This window comes from Jaculus jaculus, chromosome 1 (genome assembly GCF_020740685.1).
Source record: "Jaculus jaculus isolate mJacJac1 chromosome 1, mJacJac1.mat.Y.cur, whole genome shotgun sequence".
In the NCBI taxonomy this organism is placed as follows: Eukaryota; Metazoa; Chordata; class Mammalia; order Rodentia; family Dipodidae; genus Jaculus; species Jaculus jaculus.
The window spans coordinates 103,297,030-103,323,271 of NC_059102.1; the positions used below are offsets into that span (position 1 = coordinate 103,297,030).

General features: G+C 46.6%; 1 protein-coding gene across 1 annotated transcript in view; it reads left to right on the top strand.

Moving 5' to 3' along the window:
- The window catches only part of Dnai1 (dynein axonemal intermediate chain 1), a 91,807-nt gene that overhangs the window by 48,114 nt on the left and 17,451 nt on the right, over nt 1-26,242 (top strand). Inside the window, exons 5-12 of the mRNA XM_004658486.2 lie at nt 1,506-1,632; nt 1,874-1,989; nt 2,232-2,348; nt 3,588-3,647; nt 4,998-5,132; nt 13,037-13,121; nt 17,646-17,763; nt 18,055-18,098. Of these exons, the coding sequence (XP_004658543.2) occupies nt 1,506-1,632; nt 1,874-1,989; nt 2,232-2,348; nt 3,588-3,647; nt 4,998-5,132; nt 13,037-13,121; nt 17,646-17,763; nt 18,055-18,098 (802 nt within the window). The remainder of the gene's footprint in view (nt 1-1,505; nt 1,633-1,873; nt 1,990-2,231; nt 2,349-3,587; nt 3,648-4,997; nt 5,133-13,036; nt 13,122-17,645; nt 17,764-18,054; nt 18,099-26,242) is intronic.

Here is a 26,242-nt window from a genome sequence, read left to right on the forward strand (position 1 = left end):
GCTGACCTAGAATTCACTGGCCTCAAACTCACAGTAATCCTCTTAACTCAGCCTCCGAAGTGCTGAGATTAAATGCCTATGCCACCACATCTAGCATGATAACTTTTTAAGAAATGAGATAGTGGACATTCCAGCCTTCCAAGAACAAGTGGGTGTGGAGTCCATGGGGTGCCATGACTTTATCCCAGTGTGCCATATAAATATTATTTTTCATGTGATGTGAAAAGGTTAATAAAACTAAGTCCATTTTTGTCCATTTCCATTTGCTAGAATGCTAATCAGTGAGGAGATATCTACAGAAACCCGGAACTAGCCGGGCATGGTGGCGCACGCCTTTAATCCCAGCACTTGGGAGGCAGAGGTAGGAGGATTGCCGTGAGTTCAAGGCCACCCTGAGATGACAGAGTTAATTCCAGGTCAGCCTGGACCAGAGTGAGACCCTACCTCGAAAAACAAAAACAAAAAAAAAAAAAACAAACAGAAACCCAGAACTGTAGGTTCTATGAAAGGAGAGATGGTGGCTACATTTGCTGAGCACCTAGGAAATACTGGGCACATTGTAACTGCTCAAAAATTATTTGTTGAATGATTGAATAAGGTTGCCTGGGCTCCAAAGCCTAATCTTGCTTGTTATTTGATATGTGACCTGGACAAGTGCCAAACCCAAACCTTCTCTGGGTCTCTGTGGCCCTTTTGGACAAAACTAGGAGGACCAGAGATTTGGTTGTCTTTCATGATCTATCACTCTGGCATCCACTTAAGTACAATGGTGAGAGGGCCCTGCCACATGTGTCTGGTGGCATGTCTCACCTACCCAAGTCTGTGGTGGAGGCAAGGTGAACTAGATTCCTTGGCTTGGATGTTGAAGCCAAGGCACCTGAATCAGTGATAGGTACACATGGAGCTGTTCCTGGTTAGAAGCAGAAGGTATTTTTAAGAAAAGTCTTTGATGAGAACTTTAAAAAATTGATTTCATTTGCATCCTTTTCTTTAAGCTGAAATGCAGTGAAAACTTCAGGTTAATTAAAGATTTGGTTAGTTATATTTCCTTTAACAGAGATAGACTGTGTATTAGTTAAGTTGCTCATTGCTGTGACCAAATACCAGACAGGAAGCACCTTAAAGAAGGATGGGATGCTGGCTTACAGTTTGGGAGGATACATTCTATCATAGCCAGGGAGACATGACCACAGGAGGTCAGCTGCTCTCATTGCAGCCACAGTCAGGGAGCAAAGGGCAAACAGGAAGTGGGGCAGGACTATAAAAACTCAGGGCCCACACCCAGTGACCCACTTTCCTCCAGCAAGGCTCTACCTTCTAAAGGTTCTACAACTTCCCCAAATAGCACCACTAGGTGGAGACCAAATGTTCAAACACATGAGCCTATGGGGAATATTTTACACTCAAACCACAACAGACCTGCTAGCCTTGGGGCATGAAGGCAAAATATGTTCTGACGCCAGTTCTTTTAGAGACCCCTGGTCTGACTCAGCCTCTCTTTTTAGGAAGGCACATATAAGCTGATTGGCTTTGTGGACCAACTGGCAGTTCACTTCACTCAGGTGGGGAACCTGATTCCCAAGGACTCAGATGAAGGACGGCGGCAGCACTTCCGTGATGAGATGGTGGAAGGTAGGACCGTGGAGCAGCTCCCTGTCTCTGAAGACCTGGTCCTTACACCACAGCTTTGCAGGGCCTATACTTACATGCTGTCCAATAACAAGCTGTTCTGAGCAGGCCTGGGAACTAACCAATAACACTCCAGCCAAGGAGACCAGGCAGAGTCTGAAAGGCCAGACACACTAAGGTCCTCCCTGCCAAGGACTGAAGGAGCTGGCCTGGACCATGAGCTAACTGGCAATATCCTTTTAAGGGTCCCAGGAGTCTCTCAAGGTAGCGCTCTCAGATATAGAAAACCTTGAAGAAGATGAAGAACCCAAGGAAGCAGAAACTGAACCAGGAAGTCAAACCGATGTGCCTGTGGCTGAGGTGGGAATGATGTGGCTCTCTGTCTTACCCTTTCCAGACCAGCTGTGGGTGGAACCTTTAGGGGATACTCAAGGAAGGTGAGAGGTGGAAGGGGAGGAATCAGAGGCTGCGTGTGCCAACACATCTGGTAGCTCTCTTCTCCCACGGCTGTGCCATCTGGGGTCAGGGCTTACCTTTACTCCTGACTGCCCACTGTCTCTTTGTCACAGCTAAGTCCCGGCCTTCTTGCTCTTTATTTTCAGGCAGCTGAAAAAGCAAATGAAGAATTGACGACTCCTGCACAGCCGAAGGAACGAAAGCTCACTAACCAGTTTAACTTCAGTGAGAGAGCCTCACAGACCTTTAACAACCCACTCCGGGTACAGACCCCACTCCAGCCCCTTTACTTTGAAGCTCTATGCTGTGCATGGCTCTATGCTGAGGCCTGACCTCAGTCCCAGCAGACCTGAGCCTGACAAGGTGACAGGGCAGACCATACTTTATTGCTCAAGGACAGCTGAGACATGTAGTGTCTGTAAGCTATCTGGACAATTCAGTGGGAGGTGAGTGAAAAGGAAACTAGAGTCCTTCAAACTTCACTTAGAGACTGAAACTTGAGCGGAACTTTGAAGGACTAGAAATCAGGGTCTGAGGAGAAGAAAGGAGGCCACATGTGCCAGGAACATAGGGGGAGTAGGAACCAGTTTAGCCGAAGCGATTGGCCAGCTGGACAAAGCTTGAAAGTTCTCTGACTTGTAAGCTGGAAGTTCTTGAGAACCAGATTGAGGAAGCATCATGGGATTTTCAGACAGTGATTCACATACATGCTCTGCAGAAATGTATCTGTGATGGAGGGCAAGGGCTACAGTGCAAGCCTTTGGCAGCCCCTCATCACCCTATGTAGTCCCTGTGCTGACACTGGGTAATCTGGATGAGACGTAATGAGGATAGGTGACTTCCACTGATGCACTCACAGACCCCATCACTAACAAGAAGCCTTCTATTTTATTTTTATTTATTTGAGGGAGAGAGAGAGGAAGTGTGAGAGAGACAGACAGACACAGAGAGAGAATGGGCACATCAGGGCCACTAGCTTCTGCAAATGAACTCCAGATGCATGTGCCACCTTGTGCATCTGGCTTATGTGAGTCCTGGGGGATCAAACCTGGGTCTTTGGGATTTGCAGGCAAGCACCTTAACCACAAAGCAATCTCTCTAGCCCAGGAAGAAGCCTTCTTATCATAAGGAACATTAGTTTCAGAACCTGGGGGAGGCTGGCTTCTGCTCTGTGCCTGGAGGCTGATGACAGGCTGGTTTCTTGTAGATGTGTCCATCCCCCACTTGGGATTTGTTTTTGTTAACTCTGGCACAGATGAGCTTTATTCCCTGTCCTCTCTATTAAGCTTCTGAAGGAGCCCCAGAATAGAGAAAAAAAAATGTAGGCTTTGGCTGCATTCTTTTGATCTTTACTCAAGCTCTTCCTCACTTCCCTAACTCTGTGTTCCACTTCTTCCTCAGCTCCAATGAAACTGCTTTTTTTTTTTTTAAGGTGTGCTATTGGGTTAAATGAAAAGGAGTTAAAGGCTTCCTGTGGATTTCCCGTTTTCATTTGTTTCTAGGATAGAGAATGCCAAATGGAGCCTCCTCCCAGGACAAACTTTTCAGCCACAGCCAACCAGGTAAGAGACTGGAGCTTCCTGAAACCCATCATGGTCCCCAGTTCCATACATCCTGTCTCATTCAGTAGCAGAAGAGACTAGTCTGGTTAAGGACACCTCCAGCAGTCTGCCCTACTCATTCATCCAACTCCCTGTCCATTGTCCTGAGCATCTGGTCTTGGAACACTGGGCACATGACACAGTAGATCCCCAACAGTGAGCTCTGGACAAGCTATGTCCCCAGAGCAAAGTTAACCAAGTTGGAAATAAGCTTGGCTTCTAGAGGTTCACTACAGAACATGGGAGAATGGTGGTTCCTGTGGATTGTCAGGAGCCTGTGGAACCTTGTGGCTGATTCTGCAGTCTTAGCATTCTGACCCTGCCCTCTCAGTCCTATATTCCTGCAGACTTTCCTGAGTACTCCTTGCTAACTTAGGCAGGATCTGGTGCTAGGAGACCTGAGCTCAGGCCCCATATTTTCTGCTCCAACTGAGGAAGCCATATGTCAGTTTCTTTCTTAATGCCTCAATTCCTTTCTCTATGAAGAAAGGATGCTGCAGTGCCTCACAGAGTTGTCAGAGGCTCTGAGTGAGATAATAAATGCCAAGTACATTGCAGTGTGTAGTGCCAGCCTACAGGTGAAAATTTAAATGTAAGGTGTGCCTATCTGGCCTCCAGGTGGCAGTGACTGCCCAGTCTGGGGAGCACTCAGCGTGATCTGTGGCATTTGTCCAGCCCCCTATCCTTGTTGCTCCTGCTGCTGCTTCTGCTACTGTCCTTGGGGTTCTATCTCTTCAGGTCCAGTTGGCAGAGAGATTCCCTTTCCTTTTATTGCCTTCTGATGGTGCAGTGTGGGCAGCAGTATAACCCATTCTGAGCCAGTATGTTTAAGAAGACACTTTAAAATTTTCCTAATTCAGGAATTTCAAATGGGAAAGTGTGGGGGTGGGAGGGAGGGAATTACCATGGGATATATTTTATAATCATGGAAAATGTTAATAAAAATTTTTTTAAAAATTTCCTAATTCAGTCTCAGAAGTCACTGACAAAATATGAGTGAGACTGGTGCTTGCCCATTTGCTCTTCCTGGGTGAAGTTGAAAACTAGAACAATGTTAATTTCCTGCTTAAAACCCAGACCCTAAGCTTCAGAGTGGATAAACTCAGCCCAGAAAGCTCTTTCCTCCCTATCCCAAAGCTAATGGTTAACAGAGAAGACAGGCATTGAATATGTAATTACAGTGAGTCAAGCAGAGGATGCTATAGAGGCATGTGACAGAAGTTGCATGGCCACCTCCCCAAGCTCTGGAGGCAGAAAAGCTGGCTAGGTGAAAACTGCTGTGTGATAACCCCTTATCTTGCTTTTACCTAGTGGGAAATCTATGATGCCTACATGGATGAGCTTGAGAAACAGGAAAAGACCAAAGAAAAGGAGAAGACAAAAACACCAGTGGCTAAAAAACCAGAGAAGATAGCCATGAGGAAGCTAACATCTATGGAGTCCCAGGTTTGCTAGAGGTCCCCACAGGCTGTTACATAATGTCTGAGTGGGGTCCTGAGCCCTAAAAAGTAAAGTGGCTAGCTGTTTAGGAGGTCCTCATGAATACTCAGAAGTTGGAATGATGGTGATGTGTGAATAATTCTTTTCTTGGGAGAAGACATGAGGACAGCTACATTTGTCTTTGGCATTTCGTGTTTCCCATATCCAAACTTGATATTCTGGAGGCTAGAAGGAATTTAGGGTTGTGGGCTTGGAAAGGGACAGTAGACATAAACTTTCTTTCGTTCTTTTTTTTTTTTTTTTTCACTCTAGCCCAGGCTGACCTGGGATTCACTCTGTATTCTCAGGGTGGCCTGTATTCTCAGAGTGGCCTGGAACTCACAGCAATCCTCCTACCTCTGCCTCCAGAGTGCTGGGATTAAAGGCATGTACCACCATGCCTTGCAGACATAAACTTTCTTGAAAGCATCATAAAAGTATCCTGGAAGAAGAGAGGCATCTGTCTAGGCTAGAGGTGGAATGTGAGTGAACCACTTCCTTTGGGTTTGGGGTAGGGATGAGAAGCTCTCCTACTTTAAGTGTGCTGATAGAGAAGGTGAGTCTTCAGGCCCAGGAAGCAAGTCAAAGATGATCACAGGTACTAGCAGCATGAGGCCAATGAATGTGGATGCCCTCAGCTGGATTTACCAGGAGGAAACATATGAGTCATTAAAAGGTGGTGACTAGGGACTTAAAATAGTGTAGTTAGCATAGGGTGAGGGGCCAGCATGGATTACAGTGATCCTCTAGAGAGAGCTCCATGGGTTCTGCTGAAGGCCTTATGTATACCTTCAGCCAGAGAGAAATCTGACTTAGGACAACAAGTCCTAACATAGAGATCCCAATGGGTGGGACCTGCAATGGAAGAGGGCCAGAGAATGGTTGGTTTCAGCACCTTGGAGAGCGCTCACAGCAGCTCACAGAGAAGTGGCTCTGCTCCATTCCAGATCAGTTCAAGGTTTGTCTGAGATGTGCCTACTTTCTCTCAGTCCCATTCCATGGCCTTGGTGTCATATTTGAGACTAGGTTTTAGCGTTCTCTGTCATGCCTGAATAGACATTGCCCTTCAGTTTCTTTCAATCACTGACCAAGCACCCAGTGGTCATGGCCGTACTGGTACTGGAACCCCAAAGTAAAAGAGCCCTTGCACTGAGGGCTGCTCCATTCACCAAAGCACCGAGACGTCAGAGGAGCCTCTGGCCTAGGTTAGGTTTGTTGTGAAGATCCATCAGGGTTTGGGTGATGGGCTCTTTGCTGGGACTTACAGTTGCAGGATCCCCAATTACAATCATCAGGACCCAAAAACCAGGAAAAAAGTCCATGTGGCTGACACTGGAAACTGACTTGGGGTCCAAGCCCTGCCAGAGTTGGTATATAACACCCTCTATCATAATGGGTTCTTGTAACTTGACTGACATGAAAGACTGCCACACAGGAAGATTCTAGGGTCCTGGACCAAGAAGCCACAGGGAGACAAAGCTCTTGGGATATAAATATACACCCATTCCCTAGTGAGTGCCCTGGTGTGCAAGTCTCCCAAAGGAGGTCAGCTCTAACTGGTAAGGCCAAGTACTGAGGTAGGCTGTCCTTTGCCCAGGTCCAGAGCTTGAACAGGGACATCACCTCCTGGCCAACATCATATGAACAATAAGCAGGAGAGTGTGTCAAACACTGGCTTGGAGAAATTGGCTATAATATCCATAAGCCCACCCCAACAATACACTGCCTCCAGGAGGCGTTAATTCCAAAATTTCCATCAGCTGGGAACTTAGCATTCAGAACACCTAAGTTTAAGGGGAATACCTGAATCAAATCACCACATTCTGCCCCTGGCCCCCATAAACTGATAACCATACATGATATAAAATACAATACATTCAATCCAACTTTAAAAGTTCCCATGGTTTTTATCAATCCCAATGGTGTTCAAACATCCTCATAGTCCAAGGTCTTTAAACTGATCCATAATACCAAAACATCCCCAAACAACCCATAATGACACAGAATAAACATTCACACTACAAAAAATGGCATTTGGCATAGCAAAGAAATATTCAACTGGCACAAGATTTAAAACAACCAGGGCAAACAAAAACCTCTGTAGCTCCAAGTCCAACAACTCTAGCTGCTGACAAGTCTCCAAGTCCGATAATGCTAACCAGCAATAAGTCTCTGGAGGTTCAATTCCACCCCTCCAGCTAGGCTACTTACAGTTCTGGAAAACTTCATCTGGGGCTGGCAGCTCTCCTTAGCAGCCATCTTGTGGTCCCAGCATCTCCACTAGGTCTCCACTGCAACCCGTGGTTCATCCTCATGGCTTCATCAGGTGTCCATGGGGAGGCATCCAGCAAAGCTGCTTCACACGGCCCATGGCCTTTTCCAAAACATAAGACCATGTTGAAAATTCAATGACCCTCTCTTTCCTGCATTTCTATACTTCCATAATACCAGGTAGGGTGCCAATTTCTTAATCTAAGGGGAAAATAAGACAGACTTTGAAGAACAAGACACTCCTTGAGCACTCAGGCCCCCTCCCAAAAAAGAGTATATATTCTTCCTGTTGCCCCAGTGCAAGTCAGCTCACCAATCTCAAAGGTTGTAATCTCTCATACAATTGCAGCTGAATGGGTAGAAATTTCAGCCCAAAGATTTCATTTCTGTGCCATATCCCTCTGCTCACACCAGTCTACTTCTACTCAAAGCAGTCCTGCACAAAGTCTCAGGACCTGGCCATAACAGCAAGCCCCTCACACAAATTGCTTCTAGCCCAGTCCAGACAAAGCTCTTTCTCACTCTCATAAGCCAAACCTCACAGCCCATAGTTCTTACTGCATTCAGGTCTTTCATCTCTGACCAGAATAGTCCATCAAGCTGTACTTACAGTGCTGCAAGGCATCTCTTAGGCCCAGGTTTCAAATCCTTCCACATTCCTCTTGAAAATCAGCTCCAAAAGGCCAAAGCCACACAGTCAGGTGTCTAGCAGAAATTCCATCCCTCCAGTACCAACTTTACACTTGCAGTCAGGTTTGCATTGCTGGCAGAAATCATCCAACGAAGTGCAGCCTATGGGAAAAAGAAGTTTGTTTTTGGCTTACAGGCTCAAGGGGAAGCTCCATGATGGAAGGGGGAGATGATGGCATGAGCAGAGAGTGGACATCACCCCACGGCCAACATCAGATGGACAATAACAGCAGGAGAATGTGCCAAACACTGGCAAGGGCTATGAAACCCATAAGCCAGTCCCCAGCAATACACTACCTCCAGGAGGTGTTACTTCCCAAATCTTCATCAGCTGGGAACCTAGCATTCAGAACACCTAAGTTTATTGGGGCACCTGACTCAAACCACCACAGTCTCCAAGGATGGACCTCAGGTGTCAGTCTCATTAATAATTTGGTTGAATATACAGAAATGAATGCAAGCTTATCTGGTCTGAAAGATGAGACAGGCATAGGGGGAAAAGATCAGATGGCACAAGTTCAGTCAGAACCAGTAAAAATATGTGACTGCTCAAATAGTATAGTGTCCAGAACAAGGGAGGTGACAGCCCACTGTACTCTCTCCTCAGGACCCAAGCCTGCTGGGACAAGGAGCTAGTCAGGTGGAACTGGCTCTTTGAGAGGGTCGAGAGCATGAGCTCTAAAGTTCACAGACCTGGGTTTACAGCCTTGCTTTGACACCTATGAGCAAGGGCTTTCTGAAACCTGTTTCCTCAGCTGTCAAGCCATGTAGATACCTATTTTGCAAGATTGTTGGGAGAACCCAAGATGATATATGTAAGGCCCTAACAAGTCCCAATAGGTGGTGACTACTGTTAATAAAATGCCATGTTGTGGTTGACAGAGTTTGGAAGAAGTCACCTGACTTGAGGGATGAGGCACTCTTCTTCCACATCAGAGGAGTTGTCATCAGGCACAAAGTTCCTGGCAGACAGAGATACAAGAAGGACCATAGGTAGAAGACCCAGGAGGAGGGCTGGAGAGATTGCTTAGTGGTTAAGCGCTTGCCTGTGAAGCCTAAGGACCCCGGTTCGAGGCTAGGTTCCCCAGGTCCCACGTTAGCCAAATGCACAAGGGGGCGCACGTGTCTGGAGTTCGTTTGCAGAGGCTGGAAGCCCTGGCGCGCCCATTCTCTCTCTCTCCTTCTATCTGTCTTTCTCTCTGTGTCTGTCGCTCTCAAATAAATAAAAAAAAAAAAAAAAAGAAAAGAAAAGAAAAAAATTTAAAAAAAAAAAAAAGACCCAGGAGGACATATTTCAGCTATCCATCTGACCACAGATCTCACATGGGGAGAGACAACCTTGCCAGGAAGCTGTAAAGGGAGAGGATTGTGCTGTGTGGGTCAGGAAGTAGGAGAGGCAGCTGGGATGGGGTGAATTTTGAGTGCTCTGATTGTAAGGCCCAAATATCTGTCCCCTTTGTTCAGCTTTTTTCTCTCTTCCTTTCCTTTCCCTTACCTCTTTCTTTCTTTCTTTTCTCTCTCTCTCTCTCGCTTTTATCTAGTTTTTTCAAGGTAGTGTCTCACTCTAGCCCAGGCTGACTTGGAATTCACTATGTAGTCTCGGGGTGGCCTTGAATTTATGGCTATCCTCCTACCTCTGCCTCCCAAGTGCTGGGATTAAAAGCATGTGCCACCACGCCTGGCTTCTTTTCTCTCTCTCTCTCTCTCTCTGTTAAAATAATATTTTATTTTTATTTACTTATTTGACAGAGAAAGAGGGAGAGAGAGAATGAGAATAGGTGTGCCAGGGCCTCCACCCACTGCAAATGAACTTCAGATGTGTGTGCCCCCTTGTGCATCTGGCTAACATGGGTCCTGGGGAATCAAACCAGGGTCTTTTGGCTTTGCAGGCAAATGCCTTAGCCACTAAGCAATCCCTCCAGCCCGTCTTCTTTTCTCTTCCATCCTTCCTTCCTCCATTCTTTCTGTAATTCTCTGTCTTTCTTTCTTTTTTTTTTTTTTTTTTTTGGTTTTTCGAGGTAGGGTCTCACTCTGGCTCAGGCTGACCTGGAATTCACTATGTAGTCTCAGGGTGGCCTCGAACTCTCGGCGATCCTCCTACCTCTGCCTCCCGAGTGCTGGGATTAAAGGCGTGCGCCACCATGCCCGGCTTTTTTTCTTTTTCTTTTTTTTTTTTTCTGTCTTTCTTTTGAGATAGGGTCTCATGTAGCTCAGGCTGACCCCAAACTTTATATATATATGATAACCTTGAACTTTAAAAATTTTAATTTATTTATTTAAGAAAGAGAGAAAATGGGCACACCAGGGCCTGCCTCTAGCCACTGCAAATGAACTCCAGATGAATGTACTGCCATATGCATCTGGCTTACGTGGGTTCTGGGGACTCAAACCTGGATCCTTAAGCTTCACAGGCAAGTGTCTTAACTGCTAAGCCATCTCTCCAGCCTGAACTTGAACTTTTGATCCACCTGCATCCACCTTCTGAGTACTGAAATTATAGGCGTGTACCACTGCTCCTGATTTAATGCTGGGGATTGATTGAATATTATTTAAAGAGAGAGAGAGAGAGAGAGAGAGAGAGGAAAGAAGCCAGGCGTGGTGGCACATGCCTTTAATCCCAGCACTTGGGAGGCAGAGGTAGGAGGATAGCCTTGTGTATGCTAAGCAGTCACTACATACTGAGCCACATCCCCAGCTCTTGACTCGGCTTTCTGAGATGAACTTGGAGTTCATGTGAGATGTAGCAAAGGGCCCTCAAAGGAGAATTCCCTAGATGCCACTTTACAAGCCTCTACCACTCTGCTGCATGCTTCCCGACACCACGTCTTACCTACTGCCACTAGGAGCGGGTTGAAACCAGAGTACATGCATGATTGTGCTTGTGCCTCACAGTGACCTCTGAGGCAGATGCTGGCATCCATCGTCACTTTGTCACAAGAACTCTGTAACTCAAGGAAGTGAGGTAACTTTCTCAAGCCCTCAGGTTGCCACTCAGCTACTACTCAGTGGGCTAGGAAAGCAGTGCAAGTTTGAACCTAGTCTCTCTCTCTCTCTCTTTTTTTTTTGTATTGCTAACCTTCATTTTTTATTTAAATATGTTCATCTTTTAAAAGAGGGGGGAACTCTATACAGCAAACATCTTACATAAATATAGACAGGCATGTCTACATCATAATTAATCAAATGAACTTTTTAGGCACAAGATTTAAGTTTCCATTAAAGAACAAGACAGTGAATCCAAGACAGAAATAACAGGAGCAAGAACATGTCACAATGCTTCAGTTGGTCTTGTCTTCCAAGCTACTAGTGAAGGCCTGAGTTTCAGAAATTCTATGTTCCTTGCCAAATAGGATTGTCCAGTTTACCTGTAGCTAATACATGTCCACAAAACAGACAAATAATTCTCGTTCAAAATAAGGTAAATAAATGACACACACACACACACACACACACACACACACACACACTCCTCTCTCTCAAGCAGGGAAGTAAGGATCTGGAATTTTCAAGTTTTCCTACCACTGAAGGATACCACCCAGAGAAAATGACTCTGCTACAGAAATAAGTACTAGTGGCATTATTACAAACAGCTACTTCACCTGTTTTCCCAAGTCCTATTTTCCCTGGCTCCTCAGACACTGGACACTTGTTTATCCACCTCACCTAAATGACCCCTAGTACAGTCAACACTGCATCGAGCAAAGAAAGACACCCTAAAAATTCATTTTGAGACCTCCTGGGTATTTTCAGCTTTGTCCAAATGCCTGGAATGTTTTCCCTGCCTATCCTTTGTCCTTCCCTGTTAAGTTTTCTCAGCCAGGCCAGAAGCCCCCTAATGCCTCGTTCTGTGATGATGTGCTGACACTCCCTGCTTGGAGCAGCCTGGACCAACCAGAGTGCAAGCAAAGGTCAAGTGCACACTGGGCACACCCCACATGAACCTAGTCTCTTGACCACAGCCCGACATGGCTGCTTCAGGAGGCTAACCCTCAGGAGCCACAGGCCTGGCCCCTAATCATCCTGTGGATTCCCATTCAACCAGTTCACTCCTGCCACCTGCTCTAAAAGCTGGGCTTTGTTTTTTTTTTTCCAGCCCCAAATATTTTGCTTCTCTATTAACCTGCCAAGGGGTTGATGCTCGCATTTATGGATTGTTTCTTGGTTCAAAATGAATCATATTCCCTGATGTGAAGCATCTTGCTCTCTTTGATCTGGACAGTGGGCAGGGCCATTGGTTTAAGAGTCTCCGTTCTGCCTTACATTCCATGTGTGTGAGCATCACACTCTTCTTTGGGCCTCTGCGACTTCAGCCTGTGACTAAATAAGAGGTTGGACAGAGCATCTCTGAGGTCTTTACTGGGAATCTGCTGTTCTCTGATCTAGTAAAACTTCTCTGTCCCTGACCAAAGAAAACTCCAACTGGTCCTTGTGTGCTCTACCCTCAAGTACTTTCCTGGACTTTTTTTGATGCTTTATCCCCAGTTCTGAGAGGTGCCCTTTCCAGAATGAATGAGAGGGGAATCGGCTTTATCCAGGGCCTAGATACGTCAGCTCAGAGTCCTGTTTGGCTGGGCTTCTGGAATGTAGGGGTGTGGTAACGGGCTGTGAGCCATGTCAAGATATCAGTTCAAAGTCATCTGGGAGCCAGGCGTGGTGTTGCAGACCTTTAATCCCAGTACTCGAGAAGCAGAGGTAGGAGGATCACTGTGAGTTCAAGGCCACCCTGAGACTACAGAGTGAATTCCAGATTAGCCTGGGCTAGAGCGAGACCCTACTTCGAAAAATAAAAAGTCATCTGGGGTAGGCAGTTAGAGGAACACAAAGCTGTTGCAAGTCTGGGCTCTGGCTCAGAGCATACGACCTTGCCAGGTGCTGGTATATGAGGACATGTGGCTGTTGTATCCCCACAGAGTGATGATATCACCAAAGTGTCCCAAGCTGCAAAAATTGTGGAGCGGATGGTCAACCAGAATACATATGATGATGTGGCTCAAGGTAAGACGTAAGAGAATAATATTCAGATTCCCTCATAAAAGACAGTGTGCTATGCTATGTCCTCTAAGTACAAGGAGGGAAAAAAGCCCCTCCCAGGGCTGGGGAGATTGCTCAGTAGTTGAAGGTAAAGACACTTGCTTACAAGTCTGCTGGCCCCAGTTCAATTCCACAGCACCCAGATGCAAAGTGGCATAAGTATCTGGGGACCCAAGGTACCTATGTCAATGGGAGCCAGAGAATTCAGAAGCTTATAGGCTCATTTGGCTGGTGTACATGCAGTGGCAAAACAATGAGAGACCCTGTCTCAGAATAAAAACAGGTGGGGGGCTGGAGAGATGGCTTAGCGGTTAAGCGCTTGCCTGTGAAGCCTAAGGACCCCGGTTCGAGGCTCGGTTCCCCAGGTCCCACGTTAGCCAGATGCACAAGGGGGCGCACGTGTCTGGAGTTCGTTTGCAGAGGCTGGAAGCCCTGGCGCGCCCATTCTCTCTCTCTCCCTCTATCTGTCTTTCTCTCTGTGTCTGTCGCTCTCAAATAAATAAATAAAAATTTAAAAAAAAAACAAACAGGTGGGGGCTAGGGAGATCGCTTAGTGGCTAAGGCCCTTGCTTGCAAAGCCAAAGGACCCAAGTTCGATTCACCAGCATCCATATAAAGCCAGATGTGCACAGTGGTACCTGTGTCTGGAGTTCATTTACAGTGGCTAGAGGCCCTGGTATGCTTATTCTATCTGCCTCTCTCTCTCTCAACTAAATAAATAAAATATTTAAGAAAAAAGAAGGTGGAAGAAGAGGACGAACACTCTGAGGTTGTCCTCTGCCCTCCACACAAGCACTGTGGCACGCATGCCCAGACACATTCGCATATACACACACATTAAGAAAAGATAAGCGGGCTGGAGAGATGGCTTAGTGGTTAAGCGCTTGCCTGTGAAGCCTAAGGACCCCGGTTCGAGGCTCGGTTCCCCAGGTCCCACGTTAGCCAGATGCACAAGGGGGCGCACGCGTCTGGAGTTCGTTAGCAGAGGCTGGAAGCCCCGGCGCGCCCATTCTCTCTCTCTCTCCCTCTATCTGTCTTTCTGTGTCTGTCGCTCACAAATAAATAAATAAATAAATAAATAATTTAAAAAAAAAAAAAAGAAAAAAGAAAAGATAAGCAAATCAGCCATGGACAATAGCATAAGAAACAACGACTCACTGATGAACTCTGACAGCCACCCCACATTAGTGATCTAATGTCCTCTTCCCCACAGTCCCAGGAAGCACAGAGCAGAGCTGATCCCCTTGTCTTTGCAAGTAAGGCAGCAAGGGCCGAGGCCACTGGCTATTGAGTGGCAGAGAGGACCCAGGCTTAGGTCTTGAGCTTCTGCGTTCTATTCTGCACTCAGTCAGCTCGGGGCTGTTATAATGTTGAAATGCATGGGATAGAAATCGCTTCTGAGTCCTTCGAGAAGAGATAAAGAGAAATGAGGGATACGTGGAGGAAGGCTTTAGAGAGGGCTGAGCAAGGTGTCAGAAGACAAGCAGGGGCAGAGTGAGAGGATGGCAGAAGAGAGGGTGTTCTGGGCAGGAAATGGCTTAGCAGTGACTTCTTGTCAAATGAGTAGGAATAGACTGCAGCAGAAGGGACAGGAAAAGGAGGGTTCAAATGGTGAAAAAAACAAGCACTAGAGCTCACTGGGAATGGCCTACCTGCCAAGCACTGTGCTGTACAACTTATACTTTTTTTTTTTTTTTTTTTTTTTTTACTGAGAGATACACTTTGCGGTGAACAACATTATTATCCCCATTTTATAGATGAGAAACTCAGGTTACAATGTTGTCACTTGGTCAAAATCACCACTAGTGGGAGCTATGAGTGGTAGAGCCAGGACTTGAATACAGGCCCCTTGGACCTACTGCTTAGCCACTTCACCACTAAGCTATAGGGCTACTGAGTTGGAGGAGGTATTTCCAGTGCACACATGTAATAGAGTTTTCCTGGTGATTAATTCATGATGAAGTGAAGAAAGAGATTGATTCAGAAATGCTTAAATCTTAGGAGCCTGGGAAATTCTGGTGTTTTTGACAGTGCCAGGGAAACAGAATCCTTCCCATGGCATGAACAGCACATTCCCAAGTGGCTTGTATTTCCCTAAGAGGTTGTGCATTTATTTGGAGCAGCTGCCTCCCCAGAGTTGGCAACTCCTTGTTGCTGGCTGGTCTCCTTTGCTGACAGCCTAGGGCTCTTCTTGGTGACTTGATGCTCATTGCTCACCCGTGGGACATAGAAACCAAGGTTGCCAAGGCCAGCAGCCTAAACAAGCCCCCTTGTTATCATTCAGGCTGGAAAAAGACCTTGAGTGCTTTTCAAAGCTGTCAAAGTACACAGCAGCTGTGAATGAATTTGTCACTCACACAGCTTGGCTTCCTAAAACCCAGCTCTGCAAGTGGCCCACCAAAGAGCTGCAAACCTGATTAATATCCATGAAGAAATTGGCCTTGTGAACCACTTTCATTTATAAGAACACAGTCACATAAAAATGCATTGAGCTTTGATATTTTTAATTGCATAGTGTTTTCCCTTTGGGAAAGTGTAATCATGAAGGAGAAGTGAAAATAGAGAAGGGTTACCAATTAATCTCCTCTCTGAAATGAGGTATTTTCAAAGATACCTTGAGCTTGAGAATCTTGATGCGATCAAGGCTCATCCCATTCTGACCACTCAAATCTATTTTTGTTCTAAGACATTTTTTGAGGTTTGGATGGAGTCTCAACCTCAAGGTGTATGGCATTGTAAGAGATGCTGAGGCAAGCTCAGGCATGTCCTTGACCACGTTAAATGGGAGGGTTCATTCTGTAATTGGTCACCCTGGTTGAAAGAACAGAAATCCATTTTGTTTCTGTTGATTTATTTCCTTTTGTTCTTGGAAAGGTCATTGGGTGTCTGCTCTGTGGCTGTCCCTGTGCTAGGTACTGGGGATTCAGAGATAAATATAACACCATTGCTCTTCTTTAGGAGATATGTGGTGTGGAAGACAGGCAAGAGTGTAATAGATGAGTCAGGAGAGGAGAGGCAGGTCAAGAATAGAGGAAGGAATAAACTCTACCCAAAACAGCCAATCATGGTGGTTCACCCAAGTGCTCAGAAGGCTGAGGCAGGGAAGGCTGCTACGAGTTCAAGGTCATCCTAGGACACATAGTAAAACCATTTCAAAAAAATTTTCTTTTGGTTTTTCAAGGTAGGGTCTCACTTTAGCCCAGGCTGACCTGGAATTCCTATGTAGTCTCAGGGTGGCCTCAAACTCACAGCAATCCTTCTACCTCTGCTCCCGAGTGCTGGGATTAAAGGCATATACCACCACACCTGGTTTCAAAAACTATTTTTTAAAACACACAAAAAATTGGTATAATAGCATATGCTTTCAGTCCTAGCTACGTGGAACACTGAGACAGAAGAATCACTTGAGCCCCAGCAACAGACACAACCCAGTGGTACAGAACTTGCCTTGCAGGCACTTTACCCCTCCCCAAAATGAAGAAGTGCAAGTCCAGTCTGGACAATATAGTAAGACTCCATTTTGGAAGAAAAGGAAAGAAAATGAAGACCTTATAGAAGGGGAGGTTGATCTGGATCAGGGATGAGTGGGAGTCTGCCAGGAGTGGCAGGCATTACAGATGTGGAAATGCAAGTAGAAACATGCAGAAACAGGAGACAGTGATGCAATGGCACTATTTGCTTCTGAGGGCACATGGACAGCTGGCTAGAAAAAATGTGGATGTAGTGGTCAGGAATATTGGGTGGAAAGTAACTATAAGAATATTATAATAACCAGGTGATGGATATTAGGACCTGAACCTAGGCTATGGGCTTAGAAAGAAATGATAGATTGAGAAGGCAATCAGGAAGAAAATATGATAAATAGTGGAAAGAGATCAGTCAAGGACTAAGAAGGTTTCTGGTTTAGACAGGTGGAAAATGAGGCTTCTGTGTAACTTAGAGAAAATGGGACAGCTACAACCTCAAGAACAGATGGAGTGGTGTTGAGGGAACCCATGGGGAAACCAGGAGTCCTTGTTATAGCGAGGTTTGGCAGTGGATGTAAAGTTGAGCTGCATTTTAGGGAGCTAGGAAGCAGAATAAGTTGAAATATTACTCAGCCTGTGTGCACCCTTGAAATCTGGTCACTCCAATCTGAGCTTTCTGAAGTAAGGAGGGAACTCACGAGAATGAAGGCTGCACCTTGGTGTTGATTCTATTCATGTGTACGTGGATGTTTTACTGCAATTTGCCCCCAAAACGGCCGTGATGGTAACAATAACTCATGGGAACATATTATGTGCCAAGGAATGTTTCTAGACACTTAGCATATATTACCTCAAAATGTATTCTCACAATAGTCTTGTTGAGATTGGCATTACTGTTATTCCCAGCCTCAAACACAAGGAGGTTCATTGCATTGCCCAATAAGGTAGCCACAGTAAGCGATAACCTGGATTTGCTGCGTACTGGCAGTCCCTGGACTGGCTCTGGCTGTTTGTGTTTAAGATTTTAAGTATTATGAGGATGCTGCTGATGAATATCGGGACCAGGAGGGTACGCTGCTGCCTCTCTGGAAGTTCCAAAATGACAGAGCCAAGCGCCTGGCCGTCACCGCCCTCTGCTGGTAAGTACAGACATTGCAGCAAACCCTGAGCACCTGCTGTGTGCCAAGCCCTGAGCAGCCCCCTGCTATTGCGCTTAACACCTTGAATGTGGCATGTGGCAGCAAGGGAAAAATAAGCCCTGGATTCTTACTGGCGGGCAGGGTCATCCGAGGTCTCCAAGTTGGTAAGCACCTAAGCTGGACTGATGCTGGCAGTGCAGATAGGCACCAGTGCCCCCCATGAGAAGGTTCATGAACAAGGGGAGAGCCAAATCCATTTCCTGTGTCAATGGGTTCATATTTCTTTTGCAGGAATCCAAAGTACAAGGACCTGTTTGCAGTGGGACATGGCTCCTGTACGTGATCTGGGTATCCCTTCACTTGCTCATGCAAACAGCCACACTAAGTTCCGAGTCTAAACAGAGCCCTTTTGCCAGGTGTGAGAAATACAATGACCAGAACAGTCGCTATCCTTAGGGCAGCTCACAGTCTGACGGGAAAGACCCACAATCATATGGGCAATTGGTTCTGGGCATAAGTATATATCAAGCTGAATATGTCTGTATCAAGCTGAATATGCCAATTGAGCCTCAAAGAAAGAAGGGAAGAACTCTCTGGTAAAAAGATATGGCAATGGCCAAGTCCACAGTCAGGAAAGATATGGTTAAGTTGTCAAAGAGGCCATGGTCAGCCCTCGAAGGGTGTGGTAAGCCATTTCAAGAAGGCTTGGTCCTCTGTTGAGGGGAAACCACTGAAGGCATCCCAGAACAGCAGGGACAGTCCAGTGCAGGGGTGAGTGCAGATCTGCAGACCTGAGACTGGAAGCTGGGAGCACTGGAGCAGGTGTGCCAAGGAGAGATGGACCATCTGGGGAGTGATACAGAGGCTCTCTCCCTGTCCATCTGATCAGACCCGGACAGAATGGGGGTGATGATGAGGTGGGGCAGACACTGAAGTTCATGTCTCTCATCCTGGGCCCTAGGAGACCATGGTTGTGTGGGTATTCCTACCCTGCCAGGACCCACTCAAGGTGGGAGGCAGCACACAATGGTAACTGTGTCTGGGCAAATTAATGATCTTTTTGTACTTGGGCCAACTGGAAGCTCCTACCACTGCACTGGCCTGGATGTTCCCCCTTCCTAACGGGAGAGGGCCCTACACATCATATCAGGCACAGCTTCCCAATGCTAACAGCTTGTTCTCTGGCTGGTAGGACCAGCTTCTATGAACAGAAAAACCTCTCCGTTCTCCAAGCTGCTACTGGCTGGCAGGCATACAAGCTCCTGGTCACTGCCCCTTAGATCGTCTGACGCCCATTCTTTGACAGGGGTGGAAGACGCAGGGTGTGTGTGTGGTGGGGGGACAAGGAGGAGTTGGTCGGTGTTTGTCATTCCTCTCAGGAAGGAGACCTTGGAGCTGCTCCCAGTCTTGTGGTCTGGGCTGCCTTTGAGGATGCCCTAAATGCCTGCTTTGTGTCCCCACTCCTGAGGGTGGGCTGCTGCCAAATGGGAAGTGCCCTCCCTCTCTAGAAGGGAGCTAGCACATTCCTCCCTCCCTTCTGCAGCTACTGGGCCTGGAACAGAGCCTGGGGGTTGGGTAGGACCTCCCATAAGTGGATCTCTGCCTGAGACCGAGGTGTGGGTATGGGGGCCTCTCCAAATGTAGGAGGAGAATCTCCATCAGTTCCAGCCCTCTTCTTCTCTACGCAGGGTTAGAAGTTATGTCAGTTGTCCATGGTGGTCAGCCTTCATCATGAGGAGTAGAGAAAGGCAATGCCACCCAGGAATGGGGAACCTCAAGTTGACAGGCCCAGCGGCCTCCTTTGGGCAAGCAGTTACCCGGGAAGGGTTTCCTTGTCTCTCCTTGGACAATTTAGACACAAATATATGCTACCGACATCCTTCTGGAGGATAACTTAGTGGCTTATCTCTAAAGCTTGGTCTCCTTGTGACATGGCAAAATCGGCAACCTCTCAGAGCTGTTGGGAGGCCCAAATGCGGGAAAAGAAGCAAGTATGCCCTGCAAGCTGAAGGAACACCTTCACATCAAGGCCAATCCTTGCTCCTTACTGCCATCCTCTCCCTGGCTTCCCTGCCATACCCTCAAGGGACCTAAACAGAGTAGAACAAGTGGGGAGGCTCTCTTAGGGTGAAGGACCCAGTAGCAGAGGTACTTGCTGCCGCCGCCATTGGCACAGGAGTTACTGGCCAGCTTTCAAATGAGCATATATTATAATACCACCTTCAGAGACCTGAGCAGAGCCAGCCTGGGCTGGCCCTCAGAAGAGACTCTTGAGTTTACTCCCGAGGCTCTGGGATGCCCATGAGTGGAAGAGGGCAAAGCTGAGGCAGGCAGAGGGCACCCTGGTTTCTGAACAGGATCATTATGAGGAGCAGCTGTTTTCAGCAGCCTGCATCACAGTCTTTAACAGTTCCTGAATAGCACTCCCGGGGGGAAAATGCCTCATAAAGACAAACACTGGGGTAAGGATTTAGGTTTATTGCTGGGTTTGACCTTCGTAAACTCAGTCTAGACCTCTTAAACCTTTTGCCTCAAATTCCTAGATGTGTATCCTGTGACCCAGCCCCATAAAACTTTAATAGGGTAGGAATATGCTCTACAAAGGACTGGGATCTGTCACATCTTTGGGACACGGCAGGTTGCATGGAGTCAGGCCAGGGGAAAGTAGGTAGAAATCCACACATGTCTCCCCTCTAGGACTGCTGGGTACCAACAGAGACAGGGATGACCCCCAGAGTCAGGGTCCATGTGTCCAGTGCAGTGGAAGAAGGGGCTGTCAGCAGATGAAAGCAGGCAGGAATGTTGGAGGGCAAAGGGAACTAGTCTAGGAAAAGATGGCCTTGGAATGGGTGGGATGCCATTATGCCAGCCTGCTGTGCGAAAGGGACCCTTTCTAGCTCATTAGCCAGTTTGTGGCAGGTGAATAGGAAACCTCATGGTCTGCCAGGCAGGGATGGTACACTATGTCCTAGAAATGCTGTGTGGTCCTGAGGTTATCACACAGTAGATGGGGCAGGAAACTTCCCAGAAGGTCACATACTGAAAGAGCAAGAGAGCCAGCTGTACCTCAGCTCTGTTTTACTCTCGGGCCAATGGCAACCCCCAAGTCCCAGCACCAAACCCATTCCTGCTCTGTCCGCCGAAGTTGTCCAGGACAGAGACACTCTCATAGGGATTTAAATCTTTCCTGATCATTTATTTGTCAGCTTCACTAATTAAGCAGTGTTAATTTCATTTACTGAAAATGGAAATTCATCCACCTCATTTCTCCCTGTTCATCCTCCACACACAAAATCCATCACTCCTCAGCTTCAGGCTGCGTAAAATTTACAGGAGTAATTATGTTGTCAGGTCTCTTTGTAAATACAGTCCATAAAGGCCACTATGCTTGCTGGATTGTAGTACAAGGGCACTCCCGTTGTTAGTTTAATTACTGGTTAGTTATTTAGGTCCTCAAATGTTTGCCTCATTTTCCCTAAATCAAATTAAATGTTCCACTTGATGCATTCTGTCTCCAAGGCCTTGCTCTCATTTCCCACACTGTTTAAATGTGACTTCTAATCCAAGGAGAGTGTCTGGAAAAGCCCTCCCCTCACCGCAGCCCCAGAGCCAGAACCCAGCATGGCTCCATGGCCTCTGGGCCAGGTGTGGGGTTTGGAGCCCTCCAGGGACTGATGCCCTTTTTCAGGCTGGTCTGCTTCGTGTGGAGATTGTGAAAAGTCCTAACATAAGGGCATTTCTGTCCCTGGAGTCCAAGGTGGCAAGGCTGGGGTGTGAGAAACAGAGAGGATTTGAATATCAACAGAAGAGCTAAGGATCATTGCATCCAATCCTTGGACTTCAGAAGAATTGCTTCCAAACCACCCCGGGTTGGGGGAAGGGGGAAAGGGGAAGGAGGAAGGGGAGTGCCATTTCTCTGACTCCTTAAAGTGGAGCTCGGACTGTCTTCCCTGAATGCCTCTGACTTTTGGTTCCTGTTGCTGCTATAGCAAGTGACTACAAATATAATGGCTTAAGCAACACAGATTTCTTCTCTTACAGTTTTGAGGGTCAGAAGTTCAAGATGGAGTTCACTGAGCTAAACTCGGGTGTCAGCAGGGCTGTGTTCCTTCTGGCGGCTTGCAGGGCGCACCTGCTTCTTTTTCTGTTTCCAGCTTCTAGTGACTGCCCGCATTCCATGGCTTGTGGCCCTCTTCCAGCCAGCAATGGCATCATTCTGACATCTGCTTTTGCCGTCACATCTCATTCTCTGACTCTCTTGCCTCCTTCTTTCCCTTATAAGAACTCTTGTTGATTACATTAAATCCACCCAGATAATCCAGGATAATCTCCCCATCTCAAGGTCTTTAATTTAATCACATCTGCAAAGTCCCTTTTGCCATGTAAAGTGACATATTTATAGGCTCTGGGGATTAGGATGTGAACATTTGGGGGGGGGCATTATTCTGCCTACTGCACTCCCCATCCAAGTGCCTCTAGCATGACTTAATAAGGGAGCCATCAAACAGCTGGTGCCTTGGAGCCAGTCCTGAGTTGGTCTCATTTAAGATGCCACAGTACAAGAAGCAGCTTGCTGGCCAAGGTTGGCATAGTACTCTTGTCTCTGCAGTTTGGCATCTACTTCCTACTGACCAGTGACCTGGCTTTAGCCTCATGCCCCAATATGCCCTCTGCCTGCCTTCCTCTGCTTAAATCCCAAATAAGATCCCAGTGTTCGGCTGGGCATGGTGGCGCACACCTTTAATCCCAGCACTCAGGAGGCAGAGGTAGGAGGATCACCATGAGTTTGAGGCCACCCTGAGACTACAGAGTGAATTCCAGATCAGCCTGAGCTAGAGTGAGACCCTACCTTGAAAAAACAAGAAAAAAAAAAAGATCCCAGTGTTCTGCCAGCCAGAATGTGCCCAAGTGGCCCTTCTTAACTTAGAACTGTGCTGGGCAAGGATGGATGTGTTGAAGACCATCAGCCCATGCTGATCACTAGGTATTGTTTTGCGAGGGTCCCAGTGGAGAAAGCTGAAGGCAGTCAGAGTTTGGTCTGTGGTGGAATTAAGACACACACACACACACACACACACACACACACACACCTACCTGCTTGGAGAGATGGCTCAGTGGTTAAGGCACTTGCCTGCAGAGCCTAATGACCCACTTTCAATTCCCCAGTACCCATGTAGAGCCAGATGCACAAGGTGGTGTGGTGCCTGTGTCTGAAGTTCATTTATAGTGGCTAGAGGCCCTGACATGCCTATTTTCTCTCTATCTGCCTCTCTCAATCTCTCTCATAAATAAATAATTAAAGCATGTGAACACACACACACACACGCACACACACACACACAGAGAGAGAGAGAGAGAGCCAGTATTGATGGTGCAGACCCGTAATCCTAGCTAGGCTGAGGCAAAAGGATCACTAGCTCAAGGCCAGCCTGGGCAACTTAGTGAGATCCTATTTGAAAATTAAAAACTAAAAATAGGGCTGAAGATATAAGTCAATAGCAGAGCGCTTGCCTTGTATGTATAAGACCCTAAATTCAATCTCTAGTATTGAAAAAAAAAAAAGTGGGAGGAAAGACATGTGTCCCTTTCGTCCCCTTTCCTGAGATCATGGTTTTCTGAGAACTGCCTCCCTGGCTCTATCCTCCTCCAAACCCTGTAGATCACTGGAGGGTAGATCCAGAAGGCCTTAGCAACAGGCCAGTACAGCAGTTATCAGGAGGCAACTATGATGAGCAAGCCAGGATGTGCTGCTTCATTGTTGACCTCTATCCATTATGGCAAGCCAAGGAAAACCCTGCGATGGTCGGGGGACAGTGCTTATTAGCTAGTAGACTCGCTCACTCCCAGTCCCTTTCCCCTTCCTGTTTTCTTTTTAAGTATTTTATGTATTTATTTATTCATTTAAGAGAGAGAGAGAGAGAAGCAGACAGATAGAGGGAATGGGCATGCCAGGGCCTCTAGCCACTGCAAAGGAAGTCCAGATGCATGAGCCACCTCGTACATCTGGGTTTATGTGGGTTCGACTTGATCCTGGGTCCGTAGGTTTTGCAGGCAAGCGTCTTAGCTGCTCAGCCATCTTTCAGCCCCACATCGTCTGTCTTATCTGCCAGAGATGTTTCCTAAATTCATGTAGTCTGAAAGAGCCTAGAGCTTCTGCACTAGTCCCAGACAGGAGTCTTTGCCCTGTTATACAGTGGAAGGTGGAGATAGGATCCCATCTGGATCACTGGACTCTTTAGCCCTTCTCTCAGGAAGTTTGTGGCATTAAAAACAAAGTGCCCCAGGGACCAAGACCAAAGGTCCTGCACATCTCTAGTTTGACAGGACGCCTAACTTCATGGGTAACTGACACACTATGGGATCCTAATGTCATATTGGGACTGCTGGTGAGCTGTCTGGTGATGTCTGGGAACACTGGATAACTGAGTAATATCATTAGGCTTCCAGTACCCTAGCTCATAATATTATACTAAGAATATTGGAAGATTGGGCAATGACATCACTAAGAGATGATATCACATGGGATCATTGATGGTTTGAGTATAATGTCATTTGGAGGTTTGGGGAGATAAGATGATGATATCATGTTGGGTCTATTGGAGGGTTGGCTGTGATGTCACACTAGGTATAGTTGAGAAAATGGACTAACGAGAGTTCAAAGGGCCACTGAAGGCAGGGCTGAGGAGTTCATATATAAGACAGTCAAGAGGAAGGCCTAGTTAAGTAAAGTTTTCCCTCTGCTTTCCTAACGTGGTTTGACAGAAGGAACACTAGATTAAAATTCATGAAATTGGGCCAGAGAGATGTCCTCATTAGAAGTGCTTGCCACTCAAGGATGAGGACCTGAATTTGGATCCCCAGCACCCACCAAAAGATGGACATGATGATATAGGTTTGTAATCCCTGCATAGGAAAGGCACAGACAAGAGATTACTGGAGCTTTTTAGATAGCTACTCTAGCTGAATCATTTAGCTCTAAGCTCAGTGAGAGACTGTAAGGTAGAAGATAATTGAAGAAGACACCCATTGTCATCCTCTGACCTCCACATGCCTGTACACACGTTTATGTGTACTTTCATACACATGCACCCATACACATATGAACATGCATACACATACACACACATCACACATATGCATATATATATATATTTTTTTCAAATAAATAGATCACAGCCGGGTGTGGTGGTGCATGCCCTTAACCCAGCACTTGGGAAGCAGAGGTAGGAGGATCACCATGAATTTGAGGCCACCCTGAGAGTACATAGTGAATTCCAAGTCAGCCTGGGCTAGACTGAAACCCTACCTTGAAAAAACAAAAAAATAAAATAAATATCCACAAAAAAAAACACACTCTCACCTTGATGATCAAGGTGATCTCCTTGATCATGATCAAGGAGAACTTGTTTTGTTGCAAGTACAAGGCCATTAAAGCCTGGTTGAAGAAGTAAGATTTAATTTCAGCATGCTTGTGGCCTAGAAACTTATAATTATTAGTTGCTCTTTTTGTCCCTCTTTCATGAAATCCCTGCTTTTCTCAGCACAGTTGGACTGCTCTGTCCCTTACACATTGTCTAATCCATAACCTGGAGGGTTGGTATCAGTTTTTCTTTTTCTTTTCCTTGGTTTTTCGAGGTAGGGTCTGACTCTAGCCCAGGCTGACCTGGAATTCACTCTGTATTCTCAGGGTGGCCTCAAACTCATGGTGATCCTCCTACCTCTGCCTTCCAAGTGCTGGGATTAAAGGCATGCGCCACCACGCCCAGCTTGGTGTCAGTTTTTCTAATAACCACTACCCTATTAAGTCTGGCCTCTTCCCTTCCTTTGTCCACTCCATATAAAGACTAAAGCAGAAGAATTCATCTATAAAAAGGATGTTGGGTTGGCAAACACTGTATGACATGAATCGTGCATTTAAACATACCACTTCACTCTTCTGAGTTTCCCCATCTACAAAATCAGAGGACCATTATTCCAGCTTCAAGTCCCAGTGGTTCTGTGCGTGGGTCAGAGATGTACTCCATGCAGAATTTCTGAGGCAAACGAAGGCTTTCCACCCTCCTTTCCTGGTTGTCCTGATCATGCACACTGTGCATGCCTTGGGGGAGTGGGTGCTTGCAGTTTGTCTACAGAAAGTGGCTCTTCACTGCTCTCCATCAATGGGCCAGGTCATGGGAATGGTAATAGCAACTATGAAAGTTATGTCCACCCTTGCTCCTTATGCACTAAGAAGCCCACCTACTCGCCCTTTATCAGTCTCTACCAGCACAGATTAAAATCAGGAGCCCTGGCAATTAAGGTGCTTGCTTGCAAAGCCTAACAACCTGGGTTCGATTCCCCAGAACCCACATAAAGCCAGATGCACAGTGGCACATTTGTCTCTAGTGGTTGGAGGTCCCGGTGTGCTCATTCTCTCTCTCTTTCTCTGCTTGCAAATAAATTTAAAAATATTTTTAAAAAATAAATCAAATCAGGAGTC